At 45.5% G+C, this 25,431-nt stretch overlaps 1 protein-coding gene across 4 annotated transcripts in view; it reads left to right on the top strand.

The window, feature by feature from the left end:
* Nucleotides 1-25,431, top strand: part of ADAMTS3 (ADAM metallopeptidase with thrombospondin type 1 motif 3) — a 128,276-nt gene that overhangs the window by 9,271 nt on the left and 93,574 nt on the right. For all 4 annotated transcript variants that reach the window (XM_041122759.1, XM_030016096.2, XM_041122765.1 and 1 more), the window contains exon 3: nucleotides 53-453. In XM_041122759.1, the coding sequence (XP_040978693.1) occupies nucleotides 53-453 (401 nt within the window). The remainder of the gene's footprint in view (nucleotides 1-52; nucleotides 454-25,431) is intronic.

Below are 25,431 nucleotides of genomic sequence, written 5' to 3'. Positions count from 1 at the left end.
TTCCGTGCTCTTGTTCTAATTTTAGTTTGGTTTTGGGTATTTCTTTTGGCAGAATTACGAAAAAGCAGACCGAGACCGTATGGGTTAGTGATTCCAATTAGTACCAATGCGGACGGAAGCTACATCTCCAATATCCTCTCCGCAAGTCACCAAAGAAGATCAACGCGGGAGGTATCGCAGAGCCCCAAACAGCTGTATTTTAATGTCACCGCGTTTGGAAGGGAATTCCATCTCCGGCTGAAACCCAACACTCGTTTAGTGGCTCCCGAGGCCATAGTGGAGTGGTACGAAGACTCTGTGGAAACTGGAAACGATGCTGGTAACACGAGTCAGACTAGAACTGCTACGGAGAGATTATGGAAGAAAGAGCCCCTGTGGACCAGCTGCGCCTATGTGGGAGACATAACTGACATCCCCGGAGCTTCTGTTGCCATTAGCAATTGTGATGGTCTGGTAAGGCTTGTTTAATGGCATTCATGTCTGGTATTTGACCACTTTGTACACAGCTTTTGTTGCTTTTAACTACGCTTTGCTAGTGATATCATTTAAAGAACTTAATTTCTTAAATCCCTTAAAAATCTCTCAGTACGTATTGATTGATGTCTACAGTCCTACTGCTTTATGCTGGGATAATTTCTCTTGAGTTTGATAAGCAAAGTCCTTAATGTCACTGGTGTGAGAGAGAGAAAGCAAACCTGCATTTTTTTTGTTTTGTTTTCCTTTTTACTTTCATGAGGTGTTACAAATGGGAAAATTAATAATGAAGTTCTTTTAAGAGTTAAAACACGACCCTTTGGTGAGCGAATGTAGAATTTGGCGTCCAAATCGTCACTGCGTACTTCTCGGGTAGCAAAACTGGGGGCTGCCCTGCAGTCTAAGAATAGCAACAGATTTAAGCTTTAAAGGATGTATTTATAAAATAAGCACGCTTTTTGTTTTCTTACATGCAGCTTTGTTTCATCAGAAGGTATCGTATGAGAATTGAGTGGTTCACATCTGTAAACAGTTTGTTCTCAAAACTGCGCTGGCCTGATTGCTGCGTTAGTTGAAAACGCGTGGTATTTCATTGTAGCTTTAGCAGATGCGCAATGACTGGTTTGGTACACAGATCCCATATTGAAAGACTGGGTATATATTGAGTACACATACCATTTGTTAATTCAATCATGCGGTAAAGAAAGCTAACAATACTTACCTTGTACTCTTTAAGTAGCAGGAGCAGTGGTGGAACGCGACTGCAGCATCCAGGAAGATTAATGTAGTGGTTACTCTGCTGCTATTCAGGAGGGGAATCATACGAACAAGTCTGCAGCAAGTATCCCTTTTTGGAAATAGGCTTCCCTCTCCCCGTCATGTGCCCCACGTTAATGGTTTTGATTCCATTTTGCGATAAGTGCTGGCTAGCGAACCTCCCCACCTCTGTAGTGTGTCTCAGTCACTCTATGGGTAATTTCATAAATGTCTCAGACTCCTGATTCAGAGCTTAGGGCTGTGCACAGCCAAAACTCCTTGACTTTCCTTACTTAAAGAAAGGCAATACTGGTGGTGTTTACATCTGAGGTGGTCGACTAATGTCAGTTTGGTGTGTTTTGTTTGGTTTGGTTTTTTTTTTTTTAGGAGAATCGTTTGGCGGTGTGCTGTGTTTACAAAGGCTGTGCAGATACCTGCCTGGACAGAGATAGCTTCAGGTGTAGTTCTTGCAATGAATGAGACCCTCGGGTTGAGAGCAGTATTTTAGCAGTAATCCTGAATGAAGTTCTTGTGTTAAGTGAGACAGCACATTAAGACAATAAGTTGGATTAAATGGAATTAGATTAAGGAGTACAGCAGCTTCAGAAGAGATTGCCATGTGGCTGACAAGCTGCTCGTGTTGTGTTTTCAGTTAACTGAAATGAAGTAGTTGCTGTCTTTGCAACCCTCCACACGTATCAGAAGACAGCAGATACCGAAGGGGTCCTAAGTAAAGAACAGGAGATTGCTCGGTTGTGTGGCTTATTGCCGCTCTTTTCCCATAGCACCCAGGAGACGCCCTTCGTGTGCTTTCCATGGTTTTAGGGACTGGACTAGGAGAACATGTGCTTTTGGTTTGAGGAGGGGAGTGGGTCAATGCTCCTGAGTCACTGTTGTCCTCGTTCATCTCAATCCAACCTGTCTCGTGCAGTCTTTGAGAGGCTTCTTCAAGCCCCTGAACCACCCGCGGCGTGGCAGGGTTGGAAACCGGCGTGGGAGCACAGACGTGATGTGAAGCGGTCACGACTCCGTCCCCTGCCGCTTTCGCGCCCGTCTTGCCCGGACCCGACCGTAATGCCGCTGTGGCTGCTGCCTGCTGCGCTTTACGTGGCTGCCCGGGGACGCCCGGGCTGGCGGAGAGCCGCTGCCGTGGCTTCGCTCCTCCCTGCGTCGCGCAGCAAACGTGAGAGCGGCTCGCGTGTTGAAAACCATCTTTCTGAGCGCTTTTGCTTGCTTGCTTCACCTAGCTGTTGTAACGGTCTTTTGGAGCTCTGAACAAGGGAGTGTGAAATAAATAAATAATCCTGAAGATTGATGGGATTTCAGATTTTTTTTTTTTTTTTTTTTTTTTTTTTTTTTCCCTCCTGCCAGCTCCAAGGTTAGCAGAAGTAACTCGAAGTTAGCATTTCTGGCTTCTCTGTTGCTGTTCTATGCGTCTCTCGACCAAGCTAGAATATTTGATCCTCGGTGTATCCTAAAGATGTGAAGGGTGAGATAATATGGCTTAACAGAAACTGGAACAAGAGTGAGAAATTCTAGGGCCATGTGTCTGTTGGAAAGATTTATTTTCGACTTCAAAGGAATTTAGACGCTCTCCAGTGTAGCCAGCTAGGTTCTTACCTTCTGGGAGAAAGTGAAGGGAATCACCGTGGTAGCAATTGACTCAATGTATAGCTTATAAAAAGAGTTTGATGCCATAACTAACACAAAAAGAACACTTGGTTCGCCACAAGTTAGCAAAAGACCTCGCAAATTATATTTTGTGCATAGGGAGGTTTTTAATCGTGACTCATAAGACACCTGCTGACAGCAGGGCAAAATTCTGTGTTGTGCTAATGCATACTTGATAGACATTGCTGAATTACATATTGTTTAGTGTTTGCTCTCAGCACTGGATGTATGGTTATGAGGAACATAAGGGTGCTAAATTTTGATTGCCTGATTGTAAGTATGTGGAATAATTGGTATTTGCACTAGTAGAGCAAGATTTTGCCCATGGGCTCTGCCTGCATCTAAACTTACATTTAAAAACCTAAATTATTTTAACACTTTTGTTTTGAAGTAGTTTACGTATCTACTTTTGCAGTAAAAATCATCTGCATGCCATCAGTTTTGCAAATTCCTATCTTCACATCTGCTTAATATCCCTTGAAAATCACCCTGTTTATTTAAAAAATCACATGCATGTGCATGCACTTCTCATAGCAAAGGAACACTTAATTAGTCATGTAGAAGTTGCCTGTTGTTTTTATTACTGTGTTGCAGAAAGCTGGTGCTCCCGCAGGTTTCTGTTGTATATTTCTGCTGTTGTTTTGGTCAAAAGAGCAGTAGTTATTGTCACAATATTTAGAGAATTTATCAAATACTTGCCAGAGTTCCAGCAAAACTTGCAAGTAAGTTACAGTCATCAAGCAAAATCATCCTTCTGGAGGTCAGAGAGCATGTGGAGAAGTCCTGCCTCGTCTTACTTGAGGAGGATCGTGTGGTTTGTAGTGCCTCGCAGAATTTGGCCTTCTGGTAATTGATCACTGGTACCTCCTCTAGTTACTGCTGCGTTTCTCTACTCCCTGTGCTCGTGTTACTAAAGCTTGCTCTGCGACAGCAGGCTTTTCAAGCTCGGACGGTGCTGTCGTAGTGCCGAAACGTTGATCCGGCGTTGGGAAGGGAAGAGTGCTGATGAAAAACCTGATGCTTTTTCTAGGAGTTTATCCTAGTGTCACGCTGACGTTCATCAGCTGAAAGTAACGGCATCCTTGGGCTCTGTGGGCTTGAGAAAATGAAGCCTATGATCTCCTACCAGAGGAGGGTGAAAGGAGAAAAACTCTTCATAACTTTGAACTGCAGATGGTAAAAGTGAAGTTTCACGGGCAGCAGCCTAGATTTAAGTCCACCGATTGATCCCTTGCCTTTTCTTTATTTGGCTTTGGTGCAGTAATCGTTCAAGAGGCCGAATATGTTGTAACGGTGGGGGGACGTACGGTCGTGTGGGCACGACGAGGCCGGGCAGACGGCTCCGCTGACCCACGCAGCGCTCGCGGGGTACGTGCGCTCCCCTCGCGTGTTCGTAGTGCTTAAATTCTTGTGTCTCATTCTGCCTCCTTCCTGCTTTTCCTTCCTTTTGGTGCCTGTACAGTAACATCTCACCTCGGTACTCTTCTGCTGTCCGTCTCGTTAGGCTCAGACCTACTCAGGGGAGTAAGTACTATTAAAGGTTATGACAAGCCTTCCTGCATGAGTTGCCCAGCCACTTCCCGATTTATATCTGAGTAGCGTCTTCCCTTTAGTTCTCCATATAAAGGTCAGGTCACTCAAAACAGTCATGAGGAACTTAATTTAATATATCTGATGTAGCATGTCAGATTGTGTTAATGGTGCCCTCTCTTCTGGATAACTGTGGGAATGCGTTTTGTGTGTCTGCACTAAATGATACGTTTAATCTATTCTAGATTCCTAAGCAAGGTAGTTAATCTACTCCCAGGTGAGCATACGCTGGACAGTATTTTTGTGTCTGGCCCGTGTGGTAAGGCTTCCCGTTCTAAGAGCCAAGATGCTACAGGAGGTTTAACAGCTTAGCTATTCAAAAGTTACTGAAGTTTATCTGACCTTGTAATTTGTTGCTCAGAAAGTATTGGTATGCATCTAGAGGAGCATGTGGTTTAGAGAACTGGGAAAATAACTGCAGGACGTTCAAGGAGGTGGAACCAGGTTCAAAGCATATTTGGCAGGCGGCACTTCTCACAGGTTGCTTTTGCCTGGTGCAGTGCTGTGTCTGCTGTGGAAGATGCAGAAAATGACCAGCCTCAAAAAAACATTGCAAATGTTTCAGATTGTAAATAAACAGGACACAGCAAAGTTAGCGTTTAGAAATAGCAAAGCAAAAGTGTTAAATCGATCTGTACCGTTCGTTATAGAGAAAATTACTTCAGTTCCTCAATTAGCTTTCTCCCTTTTGTAACAAAACCCAAACAGTTCTTGGTGTGCGATGCCGTTAGGTTGTACTTAGACTTTGAACATGTTTTTATAGACGTGTGCCTCCTTGTTTGAGTTGTGATCTGGTTTATATTCACATATATGCAATGCCAAGTCTGAACACTGTCTTCCGTTTCTTCTAGAGCGTTAACCTTTCTTGTTTTAAATGAAAGGGCCAGACCCAGTACGATGAATCTTTAATCTTTGACTTCAGATACCAAGTAAAATGTGACTTGGTTTGTTTATTGGCAAGCCATGGCCTTCAAGGCCAGGGCTGCATACGCTCATTTGGAAGTTCAACTGTTTGCAAATGAAAGATCTTCAGTAGCCTGCCTGCCTTTCAGCGTTCAGCTGTCAAACCAGGGAAATCCTTGAAGAGAGACCAACTGTCAAGAATCAAAAAACCCACGCTTGCTCAGATCTATCGTTTGTAACGGATTATTCCTCACTTGCTTATTGTCATCCCTTTTTTCTAAGGATATCGAGACATGAAGAAACCCGTCTGTGTCTTTACGATCAATACTTCCACACGAGTTTATATGCAGCTGCCGGTATTTTGGGAGTTTTAGCATATCCTCAGAGTTTGGTTTTGATATCTGACTTGACAATCCCCTAGCACAGACCTCTTGAAAGTAGGGACTTCTTAAATGTTAGCTTTCAACTTTGTGTCTTCATTTCACCCTTTGTGAAAGGAAGCTGGTGAGAGTTTCCTACCTTCGGTGGTTTGGGCATTCTTTTCATTAATGATTGCGGAGTTATTTGAAGTGTCGGAGCAGAATGATGCACAGAAATGTGCACAGTTACTTTCCTTTGGTGAGTATGTTTGAGATACAGGCTGGAGTATCTCAGGCTAGAGATGCTTGCCCAAAGACCTAAGCCTTGGTTCAGGAAAAGCCTTAAAAGTATGCTTAAGTTCAGGCATGTGGCTAAGTGCATACCAGGACCTAGGCAGTTTCAGGGCATTTTGATCTGTTTCAAATGCTTTTTTATTACCGCTGTTTCATCAAGACTGATGTATTAAGGCTTATTTCTTGTTCATGCGTTGGTACTAATGTATTGTTTCAACATCGTTTCCCCCAAGCTGGCAGGGGGATGTTACTAAATGGAGAAACAGCTTTCTAGGAGCTGGTGATATTTTATCTCGGTGTATTAGAATAGCATTGCGGAGCCAAACACTTGAACTGCTGCTGAGCGCCTGGTTATAGCACATGGGAAACTCTCGATGAGGGTAATTCCAGCGTCCTAAAGAAGAATATTATTAGGGACCCACTGTTGAGCGGGGCGGCAGTGGGAAGACGATCGGAGCATCGCGACTTCTCGGTGCGATGGCAGTGAGCACGTCGCGGGGCGCAGCCGCGGCGGCCGTAGGTGTGGGTGCTCTCCGAGGGGATGGGATGTGCATCGAGGCTCGAAATGGGACCGTCCCCTCGCCCCGGGAGGTCTCTCCCAGTCCAGGCTGGGGGCTGCGGGGCCAGCCTGGGAAGCTGTGTGCTTCTGGCGGACATCTGGCAATCCAGTATCTTCTGGGAGCGCGAAACACAGGAAAACAGAATAAACAGCTAGGGAGATAGAGCGGCGTCCGGACCGCGCGCTGCTCTGTGCAGATGGTAGCAGTGTCTTAGGCTGATTTAACGTTCTTATATTCATGCTACCCTGCCCTATTGCGCGCTTCCCACAGTAATTACATCCTTGCAGTGAACTCCCTTAACCTGCCGTGCCTGTTCTTACCGCTTGCATTTTGCTGTACTTGGCAGTCCTGCTGACTTATTAACTGGGCTTGATAGGTTGCAGCTGCCTCTTTGGATAGACAGACCCCATCTGGTAACCTCAGCCTGTCCTCCCCGTTTGACCGAGCAGTCTTTGGTCACTGTCAGGCTGGGCTTGGACTTCATCCCTGTCACCTCTCCGGTATGAAGCACTTCCTCGAGGCTAAAACAGACTTTTTAGAGGTAGTAATCCATAGTAAAGAGGATTTCTCAAAGTTCAGAAGCTCCAGAAACTTGGAAAAAGGCCAAAGAAAGGAAAAAGGCAGTGCCATCGTGTCGCTTACTCAGGACTTCTGGCATAAAACACTGAGGGAAGGAGTATTGAGAAGGGAGGTGATGGTGTTTGAAGTAAAATGTCAATACAGTGTAAAATAATGTAACATAGAAATTCTTCTATATATCTAGTTTGCTTCTCCTTGAAGTTGTTACTCAAAACAAGCAGGTGATTTATCCTTACTTAGTGTAGCATAGTCCAAGTTTATGCAGACAGTTGCTCGAGCTCCATTATTTCTTCTTGTTTGTTTTTGTAAGTTTTTCTAATGGGGCTGGATTTGGGCTAATGATAGACCTGCCTCACTTCTTAGCCCCTGCGTCTCCTTCTGTCCTCCTGCCTTGCATTTCTCCCATTCTCGCTTGGAACAAATTGCCCTTTCCCCCGTAAATCGTCCCTTTTCCTCCAAAGCTCTCATCGAAACTCATTTTTGTGAAGCTTTGTCTGTCACAGTACAGTGCCAAAGAATTTGTGTCTGCAAGACAGATACTGTAGGTAGATGCGTAAATCGCGTGGAGAGCACTTGCAGAAGATGATGAGAGCAGGGAGAAGATCTGAGGCTTTCCAAGTCCCAGCTCAGCTCTTGCCCCTCTCTGCCTCCTGCCCTCTTCCCCAGGGAGCCTCAGCCCATGACCGCAGTAAGATTAAACCCAGTTGAAAAGAAGGCTCTTTTTTAGAGGTACAGAGAGACTCTCTTCGCTTCAGCAGATAGTTTTAGAAACCCCTTGCTCACATCAACTTCTGGCTGCCTGTTCAAGGATGGCAAACGGGGGAAACCTCCGTGCTTTTTACTTCATGTACAAAGTAGGAAGTAGTAAAAAGGGTTATGCTCAGAGTTTCCACTTGGTTGTATGCTTTACATTTTCAAGGCTGATTGAACTGCTAAGTCCTCCTCTGAAATGATTATTTTCCTATGGGCTGCAGCTCACTCTCCCTTTCTTCCAAGGATTGCGTGGTCATAGGAAAAACTGAATAGATATACAGTAGTACCGCTGTGGACTTAAGGTAGACCAAATTGGGCCAAAATATAAGGAGACGCACAAATATCTTCCATAGCACGGAAATATGCGATCAGTTTGGGTAATAGGTTTTCCAAATGGGAAAAGATGTCGTGTATTTTTAAAATGGAGCACAAAAGCAAAACTTCACTGACCTGAAGAAATCCCTCCTGTGAGAGCCGTTCTCCTCCCGCGTGAAGAGGGATGGGAGCAGCCCTGTCCCATGCTGCTTCCCTCTGCAAAGGGTGCTGAGAAGAATACCGGGTAAGGAAAAACTGGGGGGGTGGCCTGATCCGGTTAAATAAATAAAATAGATTAAGTACATCGCGCATCCCTGCGCCTTGGTCCCTGTCTGTCCGACAGATGATAGGACAAGGAGACCAGCTCCTGCCACGGCAAAGAGTGAGGGGACTGCTGGGGAACATCACCAGAGGGGCTGCAGATCTCTGGGGCCTCGGGGTATGAGTCAGGACCAAGAAAACCCCTTCTGAGAAAAGGGATCATGGACAAATTGGAGAATTTGTTTTTCTCCTCCTCTCCGGTAGCCTTCCCCAAGCGTGATTTCTCAGGCGGAGAAAGAAAGGGCAAGAACTGGGAATGTAAGCAGACCTCAGCGAGGTATTTGAAGCCTACCTTTGAAGTAACTCAGTTTTCCCCCTCATCGCTTAGATTACAGTAATTCCGTGCTTAAAACCGGGGCTCGTGATTCCTGACAAAACACTGGGCTGCTGGAGCCTACGTGGTTCCTCCAGGGCCCCAGCCAGGGTTCTGTGCCGCGCTGCTGTCATACGGATGTTAGATTTAGTCGAGGTGTCTGTTACGCGACGCTGCAAACTTTTTGAAGTTTTTTTTTTTTTGAAGGGGCTCGATGGTCTCCTATACAAGCTGTCCAAACATTAAATGCTTTAAGCTCCTCCTTCATTTTTGCCGTTGTGCAAGTGATGCTTGATAAGAAAAAAAAAAAAGGGGGGGGGGGGGGAGGAACGACCCTTTTCTGCTCGCTTAATAACAGCCAACTTAGAAGATACCTGCTTTAATAGTGTTTGTAGTTAGTTTTGATTGAGAAATCAGGTTTTTCTTACTTAACAGCACGTCCATTCAAAGATTAATGTATTGATGAATTTTTCCACAGTATTAGCCGGGCAAAATATGTCTGAACACATCACTTAATGCTGTGTGCATTTGCCTTCAGAATAGTCCATTTAGCAGCACAAACAAATTCAAGATTAACACATGTGTTAACTAATTCAAGATTAATACAGATGTGCGTAAACCTACTAGATAATAGTTATGTATGTATCTGTCTTAAATCTAGAGGACTGTCCTCACCTGGTTTTATTAACATCACTGTACCTGTTGGGAAGATCCTGGGGCTGGTTACATTTTGCACATTTTAAGACAAGCATTACATCCCCACAAATGTGTTTCCTGGACCTCTGTCGCAGGAGAGAACTTCGCATCCCTTGCTTTATCAGAAAAGAAGGTATTTAAAGTCCAAGCCTAGTGAGCAATTTTTTCTGGTACTTTAATTGCCCTTGAATCCCTTCCCCACCCAGTCCTCCCGCCCTATTCCAGTAAAGCTGTGGTACCTGCTCACTTACAGGTTCCCCACTTGCGTGTTTGGGGGTGACTGTGTGGGCACACGCGTGTATATGTGCATGTATGAATCTTTTACAGAGAGAGAAACCCTTTGCTCCTCAAGGGTAGTGTAGCAGTTAAACTTGAAAACAGCATTTATTAGTTTTTTAGTTTATTTAAAAGTATTTTTTCATGTGGCATATTTTAAGGAAAGGAAGTCTGTGTAAAGTAGTATATTTTAAGTCCACGCATCCCTGTCTGGAGGTGTTGTGTCTTACAAAGCAGAATGACTGTGTTCTTATCATCTTTCTTTGCTTACTCTTCATTTCACTGATGGAGTAGCTCACAGGGGTGAGAAGGTGGTTAAGCTATGAAAGGGATGCTTGTTTATGGCTATGAATATGTGAAAATAAACGTCTCTCATGCGTGGATTTGGACAGGTTTGAGTTTATATTCCAACAGCGTGTCCCTACAGAACAGTTGCGGTTTTACAGCCCTTCTTGAGCTAATCTTAACGGAAAATAAATTTTGCTAAGCTGCTCCTTTGCCCTTGTATGTAGAACACACCTATACTAGCGTTTCTGTGGTATGGGTGCTCTGCAGAGGAAAAGAAAAAAAAAACATAAGTTGCCCTATTTCTGTATAATCCAACGAAAACATTATCCCTTCATTTCACCCTCAGAATACCACTGAGTCTGCTCTTGAGTCCAGATTTTTCCAGGCTTTGCAGAGCCCTGGAGGAGCAGGAGCGGGTGCTGAACACTTCACAGTCCCTGTCAGAGGCAGCGGTGGGTGCGATGGAGTTGGCTTTACTCGTGCTGGCTTTGGTGTCCCATCAAAAAGCCCCTGATATTGAGTGTCCTCATCCTGGCACTTGCCTTTCTTAAATAATCTGCTTCATGAATAGCAACACAGTGAAATTCAGTATTCATTTCACGAGCGTTTATTCTGTTAGCATCACTGTGTAGTAAATAAACTTCTGCTGGCATTTGTGATTAGGTAGCACGTGGCTGAAGAATTATGTTGGTCTGAGATTTGAGCTGCTTCCTCTTAATGGAAGAAGTTCCGTTTAAGCTTTCGGGGTTTACCAGCGGTTCGCTCTAGCATCCCAAACAGCCTTTGAGCCTCCTCGGGAATAATTTGCAGTCACGCCATGGCAAAAGCAATGATGAACAGTACTGTAGGATGCATCCTCATGTAGTCTTGCCTTGCTGACGCCATACCACCTTCTTTGACGTTCCAAGACAGGGAGCAGGACTTAGAGGGACGCGTTGCCCTGCCGTGGGGAGGCAGCTGGCAAATGATCCCTCTGCAGCAGGAGCCTTTGGCTGCTGAAGCCTGTTGCTGGCATCTAGGGCACTGCCGTTAGGATCCGTCCTGCAGGTTTTAGCTCTTTCGTGGATCAGAAGCAAGTCAGAGCGTGACTTGGCTTTCGCCGCTTCTGCTGCATTTTTTTCATGCGGTTGTTCCTGCCTCTCTTCGGCTTAGGGTATCAGAGGAGGCGTTTCAGACGAGCGGTGGGACTCGTCCATTCCTGTTTATGAGAAGTGTTTTGAGGAGGCGTCAAGTGAAGGTCCCTTAGGCTTCCAGAGAGAAGAAATGCTCCGCCAGAGCAGAAGCAGCCTTGCTAGCCTGCCTCAGGTCCTGCCACACTCCCCATGAAATCAGCATTCCAACACGTGGTTGTAGAAACCGTAGGAGACCATAGTCCAAGCTGACGTTGTCCCTCAGTAGGTTCCTCTTCATCACCCGCCCTGCTTTCCTTGTAGGAACGAGATAGCTGGAAAGCTAAGGTGATCTCTTCATGGCTTTCGTGCAACTCAGGGTGGAGCCAAGGGGGGGGATAGGCAAGGGACCTATGCATGCACGCTCGCAGACGTGTGCCTTCCAGTGCCTTACTGGAAATAGTCCCGTGTCACTCAGTACCCCTGCACGGAGAGGTGACACCGTCCTGATGGCGGCCTTGTGCAGGCTCTGTGTTTTGGGAACTGCTGGCTTGGAACTTACCTGTGACGTCCTCATTCCACCGGAGTCAATTAATTCCTTGGCGCAACAGGCTAGTTTGGGAGCGGTCATCCTCAAACGACAAAAATGACTGACAAGGCACTTTTTTGGCAGTTTTGATGATCAAGTCTAGTAGATAGCTAAAATAGGTCCAAATGGTATTTTGGCCTCTGGGGTTTGTGTCGCTTTGTATTTCTGGTCCCTTGGAGCAGTTGGCCTCTGAGTTATTTTCCCTGACCCAGAACTTCATTCAGAGACCTGAGAGCCAAGGTTGTCTGAGGTTTGTCCCGCTCTTCTGATGGCGTTGGACTGAAGAAGTGAGCTCCTGAAGTAAAATAGCCTTGGAAATACCCTACGTTGTGGGCATGCTGCCTCCGAACTTTCCTGTTTTCTCTTCCCTCTCTGGAGCTTATTCCTTCAGTCCACGACAAAGCGCAGAACGTAGATGGGATGGAAACAGTGCACAATTCTCATGGGACATATATAGAAATGGTATATGCAGTCAGCCTGTCGCTTTCCTTCATCTCCAGCTCCCTCTGGAAGAACACCTGGGCAGTGGAGCTCTGGATGGAGTGATTTTAGGGGATGGTGGTGTACAAGGTGCTGGCATTCCTGCCCTTTTTTTCTTGGCAGGCTGAAAGGATATTTCCCTCTTGGGAGTCCCTTCTGCAGATGGATCCTCGCAGAATGAAATAAGGTTGGAATGAATACGGGAATAGTTTCCAGCAGACTGCTCTTAAAGTTACCGACACTGTCAGGTTTTGAGGTGTTGTTGGGCTTCTGCCCAGTCAAACTGTCCCTCCTGTGTCTGTATCTTTTGCAAGAATGTGTTGTTTTATCCCTAAGCAGCTGCATCAAATACAGCTTTTTCTGGGGAAGGATCTTATTATTTGAATGCCTTCCCAGAGTGGTGCTGAGGGATTCTGTTTCAAGTAGGATTGTTTCCATCCTTGTACTGCACAAGGAGTTGGGTGGTACACCGGCAGTGCAGTAGGTGGACAGTGGCAGTAAGAAAATCAGAGATTCGAGACTAAGACTGCTTGTGAAACAGCTGTTGGGATCTGGGGAAAAAAATACGGGAAATGGACAGGAAAAAATTTGGTGAATGCATAAGGGTTCCTTTATCGCATTAAATCGGTTCCCTTGCTTTACATTTACAGCTGCGCTTACTACCTTTCCATTTATCTTGTAAGATTTTTTAAAAGTCCACATAAATTGTAATAAACGTCTGTTAAAATGTTTTGAGCGAATTGCTGAGCCCTTGCTCCGCTGTGGCTAATCTTAATCAGAACCGAAAGCCCTCAGCACCTGCTGGCATCTCAAAGGGGTCAACCTTACTTTGTCAAGCATTACTCTATTCAGCAAATGCTCAGAGCCTAGGAGAGCACGTGCCTTTTTGGTGTCTTAGAGGATTGCCCAGTCACAACTGTTACGTGGGTTTTGGGACCAGCAATCCCTTCATATGCAGAGACAGAAGTGAGATTTTCTTGGTTGGTAGCAGAGAACTCATCTTGTGGGAAAAGGCTCTTTCCAAATCTGCGCAAGATCAGTTTTTTTTTTTCCCCACCTGCCTGGTAAGCTGCGATAGGCTTACTGCTCTCGTCAGCGGCTTTCTCCTACGTGAGTGGAGAACTTTTATGGAGAAACACTTCATGCTGCAAACCAGCCTCCTGGCCTCGGGGGGGTCTGGGGCCCCGGCCATGGAGCGGAGGGAAACGCTCCGTCTCTGGTGTCTTTGGAAAGGGTGGGTTTGCCTCCCCCGTGTGCAAGGGGAAGGCGGCATGATTCCAGTGTCTTCTCGGTTCCCTGTTAGGTATTTCTGTAGGTTTTGGAAGGAGTGAGTTTCCAGAGATCTTTTGCGGTCTTTTGTCTTGACCTGTCCCTTCAAAAAAAGTGGAGGTGGTTTAGCTTTTTTCGGAATGGGCTCAGAGGAAGCATTTGTAGATGCTTTTTGGTAACTGAAAGTAAAGTTTTGACATTTGTCTTAAAACAAGGTCTCTATTTATTCTCTGTTCAGGGAGAGTGGCAGCGGGTTATTAAATAATTGAAAGCAAGGATGAAAGTAGAATCAATTCCACCTGTTTTAACAGTCCTACGTAATTCCTCATCCTTCACTTAAGGAGAGATAAGATGACTGGCACCAAAGCTGTTCACTGCTGTGTCTTCCAGGCAACACTTCACTAGTATTGATTTTTTCCTGGGCTTTCTGTGTGCCTTTTGCTGTAGCAGCAGCAGCGAACATGATGTCCTGCCTCTAAGTGCACGTTCGAAGAAAGTAAAAGTGACGCTGGTTAATGATACAAAAGAAAGCAGGTTGGGAACTAGAAAAACAGCCTTAACTGGAGTTCACAGAAAGGCATAATTGTTTAGCTGGCTTTGAATAATATTTCATCTGATTGTAGAAAGTTGACGTTCCAGAACGACCGTCTGCGTACCGAACTGGCCAGCCTCTTTGCCTGAACGAAGAGTCCATCAGAAGCCAACGGCCGGACGAGCCGTTGCTGCAGCAGGTGATGCAGCTCTTGCCTCAGCAACTGGATTTTCAGAAGCATTCACACCAAACGGACGGGCCAAGTGCTGCTCGTGGGCTGGGGAGCCGGGAGGTACGAGGTCAAGGAGGATTCTGCTTGCCTCGAGTGGTGTATTGGGGGGGCTGGGAGGAGAGGAGGAGATGAAGTCAGCTCAGGCTGGCACCAGAGTGACCTGAAGCGATGAAATCCAAGTTGCCTGTGAGCTCTTTAGAAGAGGAGGACTTCTTTAGAAGACCTCTTTAGAAGAGGAATAGCCCAAAACGCTTGATTTGGGAACTTAAGGACTACCCCAGGCTTGCCAAAATGTGTACGTGTTACATAGCCACAAGTGGGAAGTATGATGCTAAGGAATCCAACATGGTTATTAGTCCCTTTTTTTCTGTATTTCTAGATTGGAGAGAATATTTGAAGGTTAATTAAGACACTTCACAGCATGTTGTGAGTTGGGCGGAGGTGAGAAGAGCACGGTTTGAATTTTAAGCTGCACTGGTTATGCTAATGCTGAATATGGAGGAGTTTTAATCAGGTCATCTTCTCTAGAAAGGGATTTAGGAACAAGCATCTGTGGAAAGTCTGCGTGAAAAAGCTCCGACTCTCCATAAAACTAAAATGTTTCGGCTTCGATCGCCACAACTTCTAGACTTTTACTTATAGGTTATTCCTGATTTTGAAAAATTATTCTTTACAACAGAGCGTGGGTTTGTGTGTAATACATACCTTATAAGCAGTACATTTAGGGGCTCACATAGCTATTTACAGGTCAGTATAAGTCTCCCTAGTTCGCGCTATCTCACGCGACCTAAGAGTAGAAAGAGTCACTGGTAGGTAGCGCAGCAGCCTGAAGTGTGCTGTGAAGCTGAAAACTGGGGATTTACATGTTGCCCCTGTTTGCAGCTTCTCTGCTCTAGGTACTGCTGCTTTAGTGCTATCTTCTATTTAATGTGTGAAGACCTGCTCCAAAGTCAAGAAGGAGGCTGTCTAGTACTACTTCCCTCTTCGGCGTGTAGAAGATAAGCCCGCGCTTGCAGAGGTGGAGAGCTGTTGGTGAGTGTGTCTGAGCTCAGTGAAGTGATACTGTTCTTAGTGTAGGTGGTTAAAAAATGGTCTGAAACAAATCACTGGTGACTGGGGTCTGCTTTGTAGCTGTGATGGAATCACACCTTTTAGTCTTGGCTATGCGTTTTCACAAAACTGTGCTTTTAAGGCGTTTGACAAATAATTTCCTTTGTGGATTTTTGCTTTTTGTTACCAAATGCTACTTAATTTTTTTTTATTCCTGGAGGCTCACAGCTAACAGTTTATAAAATAGCCCAAGCTTATTAAAATCACTAAGTACAACCCTTTTTTATAGTTTTAGTAATAAAAAACAGATTGTACAACTTCTGTGGACCCTTGATAACACACAGCGCACATGAATTGGGCTCTCATTCATGTCCTGCCTTCACATATCACGTGTGGTAAAGTATGTGTCTCAGTAAAAGAAAGTAAATAGATACTGAAATAGGCAATGTTCTCAAAACTTAATCCTTGTAACCTCTCTCAAAGTTCTTATTGACGGTGGAGTTCGTACTGAATTTGAAACTGCATTTTGTAGGGTAGAGATACAGAAGCCATATTCAGTAATGCCTTTTTTGATGTTCCTTGTTTATTCAGCGCTGTACTTACTTGTATGTGGAATTTGACCTCGGAGCCGCATGGTCTGAGGTTTGCAAAGGGGGCAAGAAACAAGACTGGACAGAAAATACCGTGCAGGGTTATTGAGAAAAAAGGGAAGAGCGGAAGGCAGACAGGATAGGTTTGTCTGTTGTAGGAGCTCATCATCTGCATACCAGTTCTTAACTTTTTGGGAGGGTCACACTGCAGCTCCAGTCATCGCTTTCTGATTCAGGCTCTGAAAGAGTTACGGATATAGAAGTCAGTCAGTTCGACCTCCTGACCTCACGTTTCATCAGGAGTTTCTTGAAATGATGGATAAAGCTGCAGCACTGTTGTTCCTGTTAATGGGGTGAAATGGTGCTTTCACTTCAATTTTAAACTGACACTTAGTTTTCATAGACTACTTCTGTGACTTGGCTGATAACTTCAACAAATTACTTCGGCTTTCTTTTTTAAAAGCAGCAACGATGCAACAGTAAATTAACTTTCTAACCTCGTAGAAATCACGGTCATTTGGCTTGCTTGTTTTATACCTGACTAAATCACTGATGTGTAAAACTAGTTTTCCTTTGAGAGATTTTACCACAGATTTTTTCCCACAGATATGTGGAACCAATTTAAAATAATGAGTTTGATGTAAATATGGCTAGCTTTGGCATTTCAGTACTTCAAAATGGTGCTTCCTAGCTTTTGATCAACAGAATATTTCCATTCAGAGTTAAAATGCATCAGTTTTCTATTCTTCTCTTAACTTGTATCTGAGGAGACGACTGTTTTTCACCCTTTGTTTTGACTGAGTTTTCTCTAATCTCGGGAGGTCTTTTAAGTAGGGACATCTTTGTTATCTACGTTGGTAGCTTGCCTATAGCCCTAAGCCCTGTGTAGCAAAGGACCGGTGAGCGCAGCCCTTCCAACCGTGGTGAAAGGCCAAGTGCTTCGCAAAGCTGATTTATGTGCCCCTTACAACATAAATTAGCAAACCCTTGACGTTGATACTTGTGGAAATGCACTTTATTGAGGTTGAGCCAACTCTCCGGTGTCTTACTGTTTCTCAGGAGCACGTGAGAGAGTCTAGAGCTGTGTAATTAGTCTTCTCTACCGTTTGTGAAAGTGACCTGTAGAAGCAGCTCCAGTGATGCAAGAAACAATGAATTCCCGCTTTCTAAACACTGCCGAGAAGAGTCAGGAGGAGTCCAGGAGGTCACCCGGAGCATCCTTCTGCCGGCATTCCCGATGGGTGCCGAGTGGGAGGTACCCGCCTCCCTGGCCGGCGCGGGCGGTACGTCGGGACTCGAGGTGCCCGCTGCCCTCTAAAACGGTCGGCGTCGGAACCCCTCGGGCGTCTCTGCCTTCCACGGCGGCGTGGAGACCATCGTCTGACAGGGCAGGTCGGCCCACGGCATCGCTTAACGCGGTCGTGGGAGGGATGGAGGGAGGGGGGGTGACGTCGGTCATACGCGACGATTCCGTGGCGTCGGCCGCCACCGCTGCATACGGGCAGCAGGTGGAGAAATACCGCCGTTGCGCGCCACGATGGACGTGGTGCTGCTGACCTCGGGTGTCCCCTTTTCCATCCGCCAGATCGTGAGGTGTCCATATTTTGGGGTTATTTTATTTGCTTTGTAGTTTCGGAGTATTCAGCACTTGATTCGAAGTTCTTATTTTTCCTTCTTTGAAGGCTATCAAATGTCCTTGCTTTTTGTTTTCCTTTCCGCTGTTCAGAGGAAGCGATGACTCTGGTAATCCCATGACTCCAGGAGCTGTGAAAACACCAAGTTTACTGCAAGGACTGGCAACCCTCCGCGTATAAAATTTACCTGTGGCAAAGGGCCTGTGTGCCCCTTACCAGGCACCGGCTTCGGGCTCCTTGCGCAGAAGCGAGTTTTGCCATTGCTGTACCATTTCACCATAAATGAGTTACTAGCGTAGAGCTTCTGTAATTGCCACAAAGGCAAAACTTGGACTCAGTAAATATTTCTACAGAGATACACTGGGCTCAGGGAGATACTTGACTGCACTGAGCATGTTCCATGCATACTTTTCAGTTTTTAATAACTGATATTTTAAAACCACAGTTCCTTTTTTAAGGACAAAGCATTTTACGTGCCAGTTTTGCACGGCAGTTTGCCGTTAAAATGAATCTGCGTAGGTTTTCCAAGAACAAAAAATAGAGACGCATTTTTCCACATAAAATCAAAGTTTGTTTTTTCTTTTTGCTTTCATATAGCTCTTAAGGGGTTCCATTGATTTTTCTTAGACTTTCTGAAAAGGGAAGAAAGAAACCCAACATTTGGATTAAAACCAAGCATGAGAAATTTCAGCATAAAGGAATTTTCTTATGTATTTTTATAGAGGAGGCTAAAAAGCTTAATTTCAGTCCTGTGCAATGACTCAGTAATATGTTGCCATTTTCTTTCCTTCTGTGCAAATTCAAGAGAATATTGATTAGTTTGGTGGCTCTTCCGAATGTCTTTTTGCCCCTTAAAGCGGTGCATCAGTTAGTGTACTGAGAGGTCTTCGATTCCTCGGAGGAGCAAGCAGAAATTGCGGGAAGGGATTCTGCTCTCACGTGAGATACAGAGATTAACAAGGAGCAGTTAGAATTTTAAGTACTGTACATTTTAAATGCGGTTGCAGATTTCTGCAGGAACGTCATTCCATTTTTATTATGCAGCTTGGTATCCTGTTTACTGTGGGCCACGCGTTTCACAAAGAGATTCTCGCCGCCACCCGATGAGTCCTTGATTGCACTGGGCTGTAGGGTTTGGAGGGAGGTCTGCCTTGGTTCAAGCCTACTGTTCCTGCTATGTTTTAGGTTCATCGTGGCAGGTTAAAGACCTCATTTTAGAAAAAAGACATGAAAGGCACTGCATATTTCTGATGCGAATTCATATAGTTTAATTCTCTAGTCTCTCTATTTATTTCATCTTTTATTTATTTCATGTATTAATGGACCATTTAGAGATCATGATCCGTTCCTTCTATTCTTAGCTCTTACCTTTCTACTACATTGCAGAATGGTCAGTTGCGTGTGGCTTTTGACTAGATTACTTTTCACAGCTTAGTGTCAAATTAGATTAGTAATCTCATAGCGATGTTTTTATTATTCAGATTACCCCGAGTGTGCCAGGTGCATTTAAAATGAAGAACATGTTTGTATTTAAAATGAGTTTATTAGCAACAGGAAGAACTCTCCTTAGTTAAGGAAATGAGGGTATTGTTTCTGGTCAGCTTGACATTCAGTATTTTAGTATGAGTCTATCTTAGCTTCTTATTCCTAAATCGTGTCTGTAGTTTGGAAGAGGATATTAAACATTCCTATGTTTTCATCCTGTTTCTGAATCTTCATCCTGGTATTCAGTTGAACAAATAATATTTTTCTTTGCAGCTGCAGAAGATGCTTTTTTTTGTTTTAAAAACCTGGTATTGGGTGATCAGCCACAAACTTCTGCTGTGTGAATAATTCAGCTGGCTGTGAAACCTGAGCAATGTGTACTGTTTGAAGATTTCATTTGACTCAAAATTGGTTTTAATGTTTTTAAATAGATGCCATCTCACTCTTGGCACTTACTTAATAAGAAAAATCTTAACACTGCTCTATGCCGTCTGTGCTTAATAGCCTTCAAGAATTGAGCCTAGAATGATTCCGGAGCTCTTGCTTTAACTCTGGGATGCATTGCCAGGAGTTCTGCGACAGATAAAACATGCAATATAACGTGGATTTTATATCACATTGATCTTCCCGAGAGGAAAAAGGAGCTGTTGAATTCCTGCTTGCTATACTAGCAATAACTCAAAGGGTGCCGGTGCTGAAGGAGCCGGCAAGCGCAGACGTTGTGCCTCGAAGCCGCCGTGTCTGCCCGGAGCCCCGGAAGGCTGGGGGGCGTCCGGGGGGGCTGGAGGCCGATCCATCGGGGAGTTTCATCTGCAAACCTCCTCCCCCTCCGTAGGCACCCAGCAACTGTATCAATAACATCTGTTTCTCAAAAGGCGCAGAGCGCTGCCGTATTACTTTTTTCCAGCATTCTTCTAATGTGTAGTATTTTTTTATATGCCAAGTATGTCGAGGCCATAAATACTTTAACATGCAGAAGATGTGCCGCGAGAGAAGTATGTCCTTTTTGGACGGCTTTCCCCCTTCCCTGCCAGACAGACCTCGGCGGGGGCCCGGATCCCCTTAGGTGACCGAAAAGCAGGCTCTGCCGGAGGCGCGGGTGGCCGTCCCCGAGCCACCTACCGCCCGTCCCGGGTCCCTGGGGAGCTGCCCCTGCCATCGCCGGGAACCCTCTCCTTGGTCCCTGGTGCCGTCTCCTGCCTTCGCAGATTCCTCGCGAGACGGCTTCGCTAAGCGCGTGCCTCGTTCTGCTCGTCACGTCGCAGGTCGGTGTCGTCAAAATCCCGGTACGTCACGCTTTCGGCTGCGCGAGCGGGCGCACGAGGGAAGGGCCTGTTTGGTCAGCATCCAAGGGTGAGGCTCTGTGTCCGTGCCGCAGGCTTGACCGCTTTCACTTTATTCTGATTAACCATTATATACGTTGACCTACGCAAGTTAGGCAAGCAGTAACTGCGGAAAGTAGAATAAATGGAAACAGAAAAAACTCGGTAAGCGTTACAGGTATCTCGGTAGCATTACGAGCAGAAGGGGAGCTCTTTCTTGGTTTGCCAGATGTGTTTTGTATGGAAGTAACGGGACTCATCTATACACACAGAGCTGCTTGACTCCGTCTGTCCGCCGAAGTCTCGCTGAATTGAGATTTACGAGGTGTGCTGTGAGGGTACTATGCGGATGGCTGAGCTAATCATTCTTGATTGGTACAGAGCACTAAGATTGTGGATACTGACTACAAAGCAATGCTTTGGGAAGCTAGAAAAGGAGACTCTTTGTCTACCAGATCTTTTATCTAGCAGGAAAACGTATCTGTGCTGTCAGAAGGGTATCTATCGGCGTTCTGTCGCAGATTGTAACCCCAGTAGATGATGGACGTGCCTTAGTATAACAGCAACATGTGTGTATCTGTGCTAGCTTAATAAATGAAGCCAGAGGACTATGCAAATGTGCTTCTGTTTGCCAGTTCTGTGTAGTGGTAGGCTGTTCTCTGATACTCTTTTTTTTTTTTTTAATGACTGTTGTCGTTTTGTTTGTACGATCTATTCTTTGCTGAAATTTGTCTCCTATTTCCTGTCGGTGTCCGTTGTTGGCTGCGTAGGTCAGTGATACACAGCTATTCCAGCAAGGTGGCAGCTTGCCCCCCCTGTATTTATTTAACAGGTGTGATGCTTGATATGCATGCTTTACACAGTGCACGTGCTCAGGCCAGTCACCCCCCCCGAGTCGCCCCAGCAAAAAGGGGTGTCAGGGATGGGCTGCCGGCACTGCGACTCCTATCGCAACTTGCTCTTTGACACCTAATGCAACTTGCTCTTTGTCTCCACTGCCGTCAGGAGCGGGTTGGCCTTTCCCCCACGTTGAGTGGGGCACGGCTGTGGCGTGACGGGGCAGACGGAAAGGCCCCTTGCCAAAAGGATGGCCCAATTCATGCTTTCTTGCAGTTGACAGTCATGCCCAGTAAAAAAACAAAAAAGCCAGGGGAGCAAGTGAATTCACCATCCGGGTGAACTACCCTGCCAGGTTATGTACATGGCCCTGATGTATGTGAGAAGAACAGCTGTGCCTTTTTTTGTTCATTTATCTCCTTAAGCCTCTCAAACTTGGTGCTCCCTGTCCCACGGAGCACGGGGAGCACGCAGGACGCTGCCTTGCTCGGGCTCGGCGTCAGCTTGCTTGCCTGATCCTTGAGATCAGCAGAGGCTGAAAACAGACACCGTCCACGTACGGCGAGGTGACAGCCTGCAGTCGTAACGCTGAGTTAACGTGAGATAACGCCCTGCGAGGCATTTTGTTGTGTGCTTGTACCTAAAGGGAGAGAAGCGTGCTTGGTGTGTGAAGAAATTCTGGAGAGTAACACGCTGGTTGATAGTCGCGACCTGAAGAGAGGCATCGTGGGGCAAACTCTACAACTTCAGAAGTTTCTAGGAAATTTTTGAAGAAGAAACTCGGAGAATCAGTTGATTCTTGTCAAAATAGGGATCCCAAGTGGCATGAGAAATAATATCCGCCTGATGAATCGAAGGTATAACCCTGGAGCTACGCATGTAGGAAACTTATAATCAATTTCCACCCACCGTAGCTCTGTCTTGGTGGAGGCAGGCAAAGGGAAATGTGCTGCAGGCAAAGCATCCTTCTTTGCTTTTATTTTTCTTCCAATAAATCAACCAGTGTTCGGTGTGACTCCAAAAAGTTTTCGTCTTTGGATTAAAAAAGCGAGCAGCAGGTAGCTGTGACGCAGGTTTTGCACAGTCATTGAACTGAACACACCTTAAACTAACAGAGAGGGTGAAAGGTAGTAGTGTTTTTGCGCTGAATCTGTGTTTTTAGACGAGGCAGCACCTTTTTTATAAAAGCATGTTTATATCGACTCCTTAAGAAGTTTAGACTGGAGGGCTGTCTCCAGAAACTGCCCCCCTCCTCTTTTGCCAAGTCCCATATGTTTGTCTTGGCAGGATGCGGTGTCTGCTTGGCTGGTGCTGGGGTATTAAATTGAGGGAACACAGGGCTCTTGATGCTTTTCAATAGGGCTTCTATTTAGTTAGCGGCAGGATAGAGCTGTCAGCCACCTGTGATTGTCCAACAGGGAAAAAGGGAGAAATAAGAGGGGTGGGGGGAGAGCCCTGGAAAACATTTTCCAATTTCGTCGATAGAATGGTCAGAAGAAAGCTTTTTCTGGGAGGTAGCAGCTTTGTGTTGGTTTGACTGTTGAGTCCTTTTGCTGCGGTTCTGGCTCGGTCGGCTTTGGTGGTAGGTGAAATAAATGATGATGCTAGCTGAAACTACGCGGGTCAGCGCGAGCAACTTTCTTATTTTAACTTACCACACATGGAGAATCTTCTAAGAGATTTTGTTACGGGCCGAACGAGCGATGTGTGGCTCGAAGTGAGAATAGATTCAGATACCCCAATTCTGACACTTACGGATGCTGTACATATTTCTGCATTTCATTCTTAAGGCATGTGTGGTGATTGATTCTTTTAGTTACTGTGTAGGAAACCAGGGTGCTGGGAGTCCATCTTGGCTACACTCAGAAAACGCTGGTGGAAGGTGAAACCAGGCTTTGCCTCCCTCTTGGTTAGATAGCACCTCACTTGGTCTTCGTGAGAGAATGATACGCAGCTTCTCTTGGTCAAATAAAGCACGCTTCTGCCCCCACCACATGCTTTGAAGAATGGAAGGGGAAAAAAAAAAAGATTTGGAGAAATCTCCAGGAGGTGGGGAGTAATTCCTCTGCATTTTTGCAAGCTTGGCCAATATGTCACTGTTTGTCTTGATTCTTTCTCTGACTTGCTGCTGCCAGTATCCTGCTTTTCTTCCTTTCGTTCAGAAAGAGCATGTCCAAGGACTCCGTTGCCTACGCTGTTCCACTTGGAGAAACATCTTGGGCGCGGAGCAGATGGCAGTTGCACCAGGTGAGGCAGGAGGGCTAATACGGAGCGCTGACCGAGACGTCGCCTGAGGGGCCCCGTCTTTTGTCACATGAAAGAAGAGTTTCTTCTCTGTTTTTAAGGACAGATGCCCAGATGGTGGAGGAACCTCGTTCTAAGCAGGCGTGTTTCCTCTGCCATCCTTTGTAGCTGTCATGCACACTCATAGGACAGTGAAGTGTGTCATTTCACGGACCGAGGTGTATCTGTGCCCTGCTCTCCTGACCTGGGGTAGTTACGGCCCCTTTGCTCGCACTCGGGTGACAACTGATCTGAACAGTCACGGGCTCTCAAAGTCTGACTACGTCTTGCAGACAAAACTTGCCACTCTGCCCATGTTGGTTGCAGTCAATGGATTAAGATCTTATTCTTCTAAGTGAGCAGATTCATCCTCCTGAGCATAGTCTGTCCCCTAAAACGGGGGTGGATGTCTTGTGCATGCAGTTTTCCCTTTTTGCACTGAATTCTTAGCTGTCCTTGGACCGGAAAGTAACTGTCTGGCTCCTTCACACATGCCTGCTTCCACACGTGCTCTGGTGAAAGCTGTTACCTTCTTCTCATTTCTGCTTCCCTCCTTGGTAGAGTCCAACTACATAGCCCATTTTTGTTACTCCGTATTTGCACCTGTGTGCTACCGAAGGGTCCCAAGTTGAAACTTCCTTCCAGAGGGAAGGTGATTTTTGCATCCTCAGATCCTTATCCTTATTGCTGTTTTTTTTCTTTACGTAGCTTGCTTGTTCTTTACCAAGGACTATTACTGCAGCCCGACTTCATACAGACAACCTCCTACTGCTGAGCTAACTCCGGCCTGCTTACTAATCTGCTGCTTATATTATTGACAACCTCCTCCATTGGGAGATGAATGTAGAGCCTTGAACGTGATGTTAAATTTCAATTTTTTAAGCTTTTAATCTCCCTGAATTCAAACCTTCACAGTAAAGACACAGTGCGTGGTATTTCCAAATTACTCTGTGTTACAGAAGGGTGTACGTATCCTAAGCCAGATAAAAGGTGCCTGTAATACAAATGAAGATCCTCATGTCGGGGGATGCAGTGAAGCTCTATTGATCATGTATCCCTCGCAGTGCAGTGGAATCAATTATGGGTTGGATGACTGACTTCTTTTAGATCGTCAAGTTTTGTGTCGCGGGTACAGATAAAGCAGATCTGTCGTGTGTATTCAGCTGGAGCAGTACCATTTTGCTAAAAGCCTGTATAATGGTTAGTTGCAAGAAAGCTGGATCAGATAGGTAAACATTTCACTTTAGGATACTGTGAAGGACTTGGACTCCGTGTTCATTGGATTCAGTGTCGCGCAAAGGCTCTGTGTCTTCATAAAAGCAACTGAAAGCAGGCAAATAAGGCATTTAATCTGAGAGCATGAGCTTTTACAGAGGCGTACAAAGCTAGTCAGCGTGGCATGTACCGTATCCGCGTCCTCAGAAGAGAGCGGCATTGGATGTTCATCCTCCGAAGACCCACGTGAAGCACCGAGTGCGCCATGGGACAGGGCTTTGCCGTTCTCCAGAGCCGACTCCAACCTACCGCACCTGCTGTATCTAATTCAGGGCAGTGCTGTTTGTCCTCAGTTTGTAAAAGACGTGGATTAAATATGTAATCCTGATTAACTGCCAGAAAAGTACTTAGGTACTGCTCCTAGTTTCTAGCTGGGAGGGGAGAAAGGACAAAACACAAAAATAAACAAAAAATTCAGAGTTTTAAAGTCTGGTGACAAAGGAGCTGGTTAGAAAAGTTTGAATAGAGCATAGAGAGCAGGTGTGGTGTGAGAAACAGTTTATCCTTGCAAGGCACGTTCTAGAATGTGATCTCATTTCTTTCTCACCTAAGTAAAAAAAGAAGATATTAAAAAAACAAAAAAAACCAAAAAAAAA

Source organism: Aquila chrysaetos, chromosome 1, assembly GCF_900496995.4.
Source record: "Aquila chrysaetos chrysaetos chromosome 1, bAquChr1.4, whole genome shotgun sequence".
Lineage (NCBI taxonomy): Eukaryota > Metazoa > Chordata > Aves > Accipitriformes > Accipitridae > Aquila > Aquila chrysaetos.
Note: the sequence above shows the minus strand (reverse complement) of the source record. Positions and strands in the feature narration are given on the sequence as shown.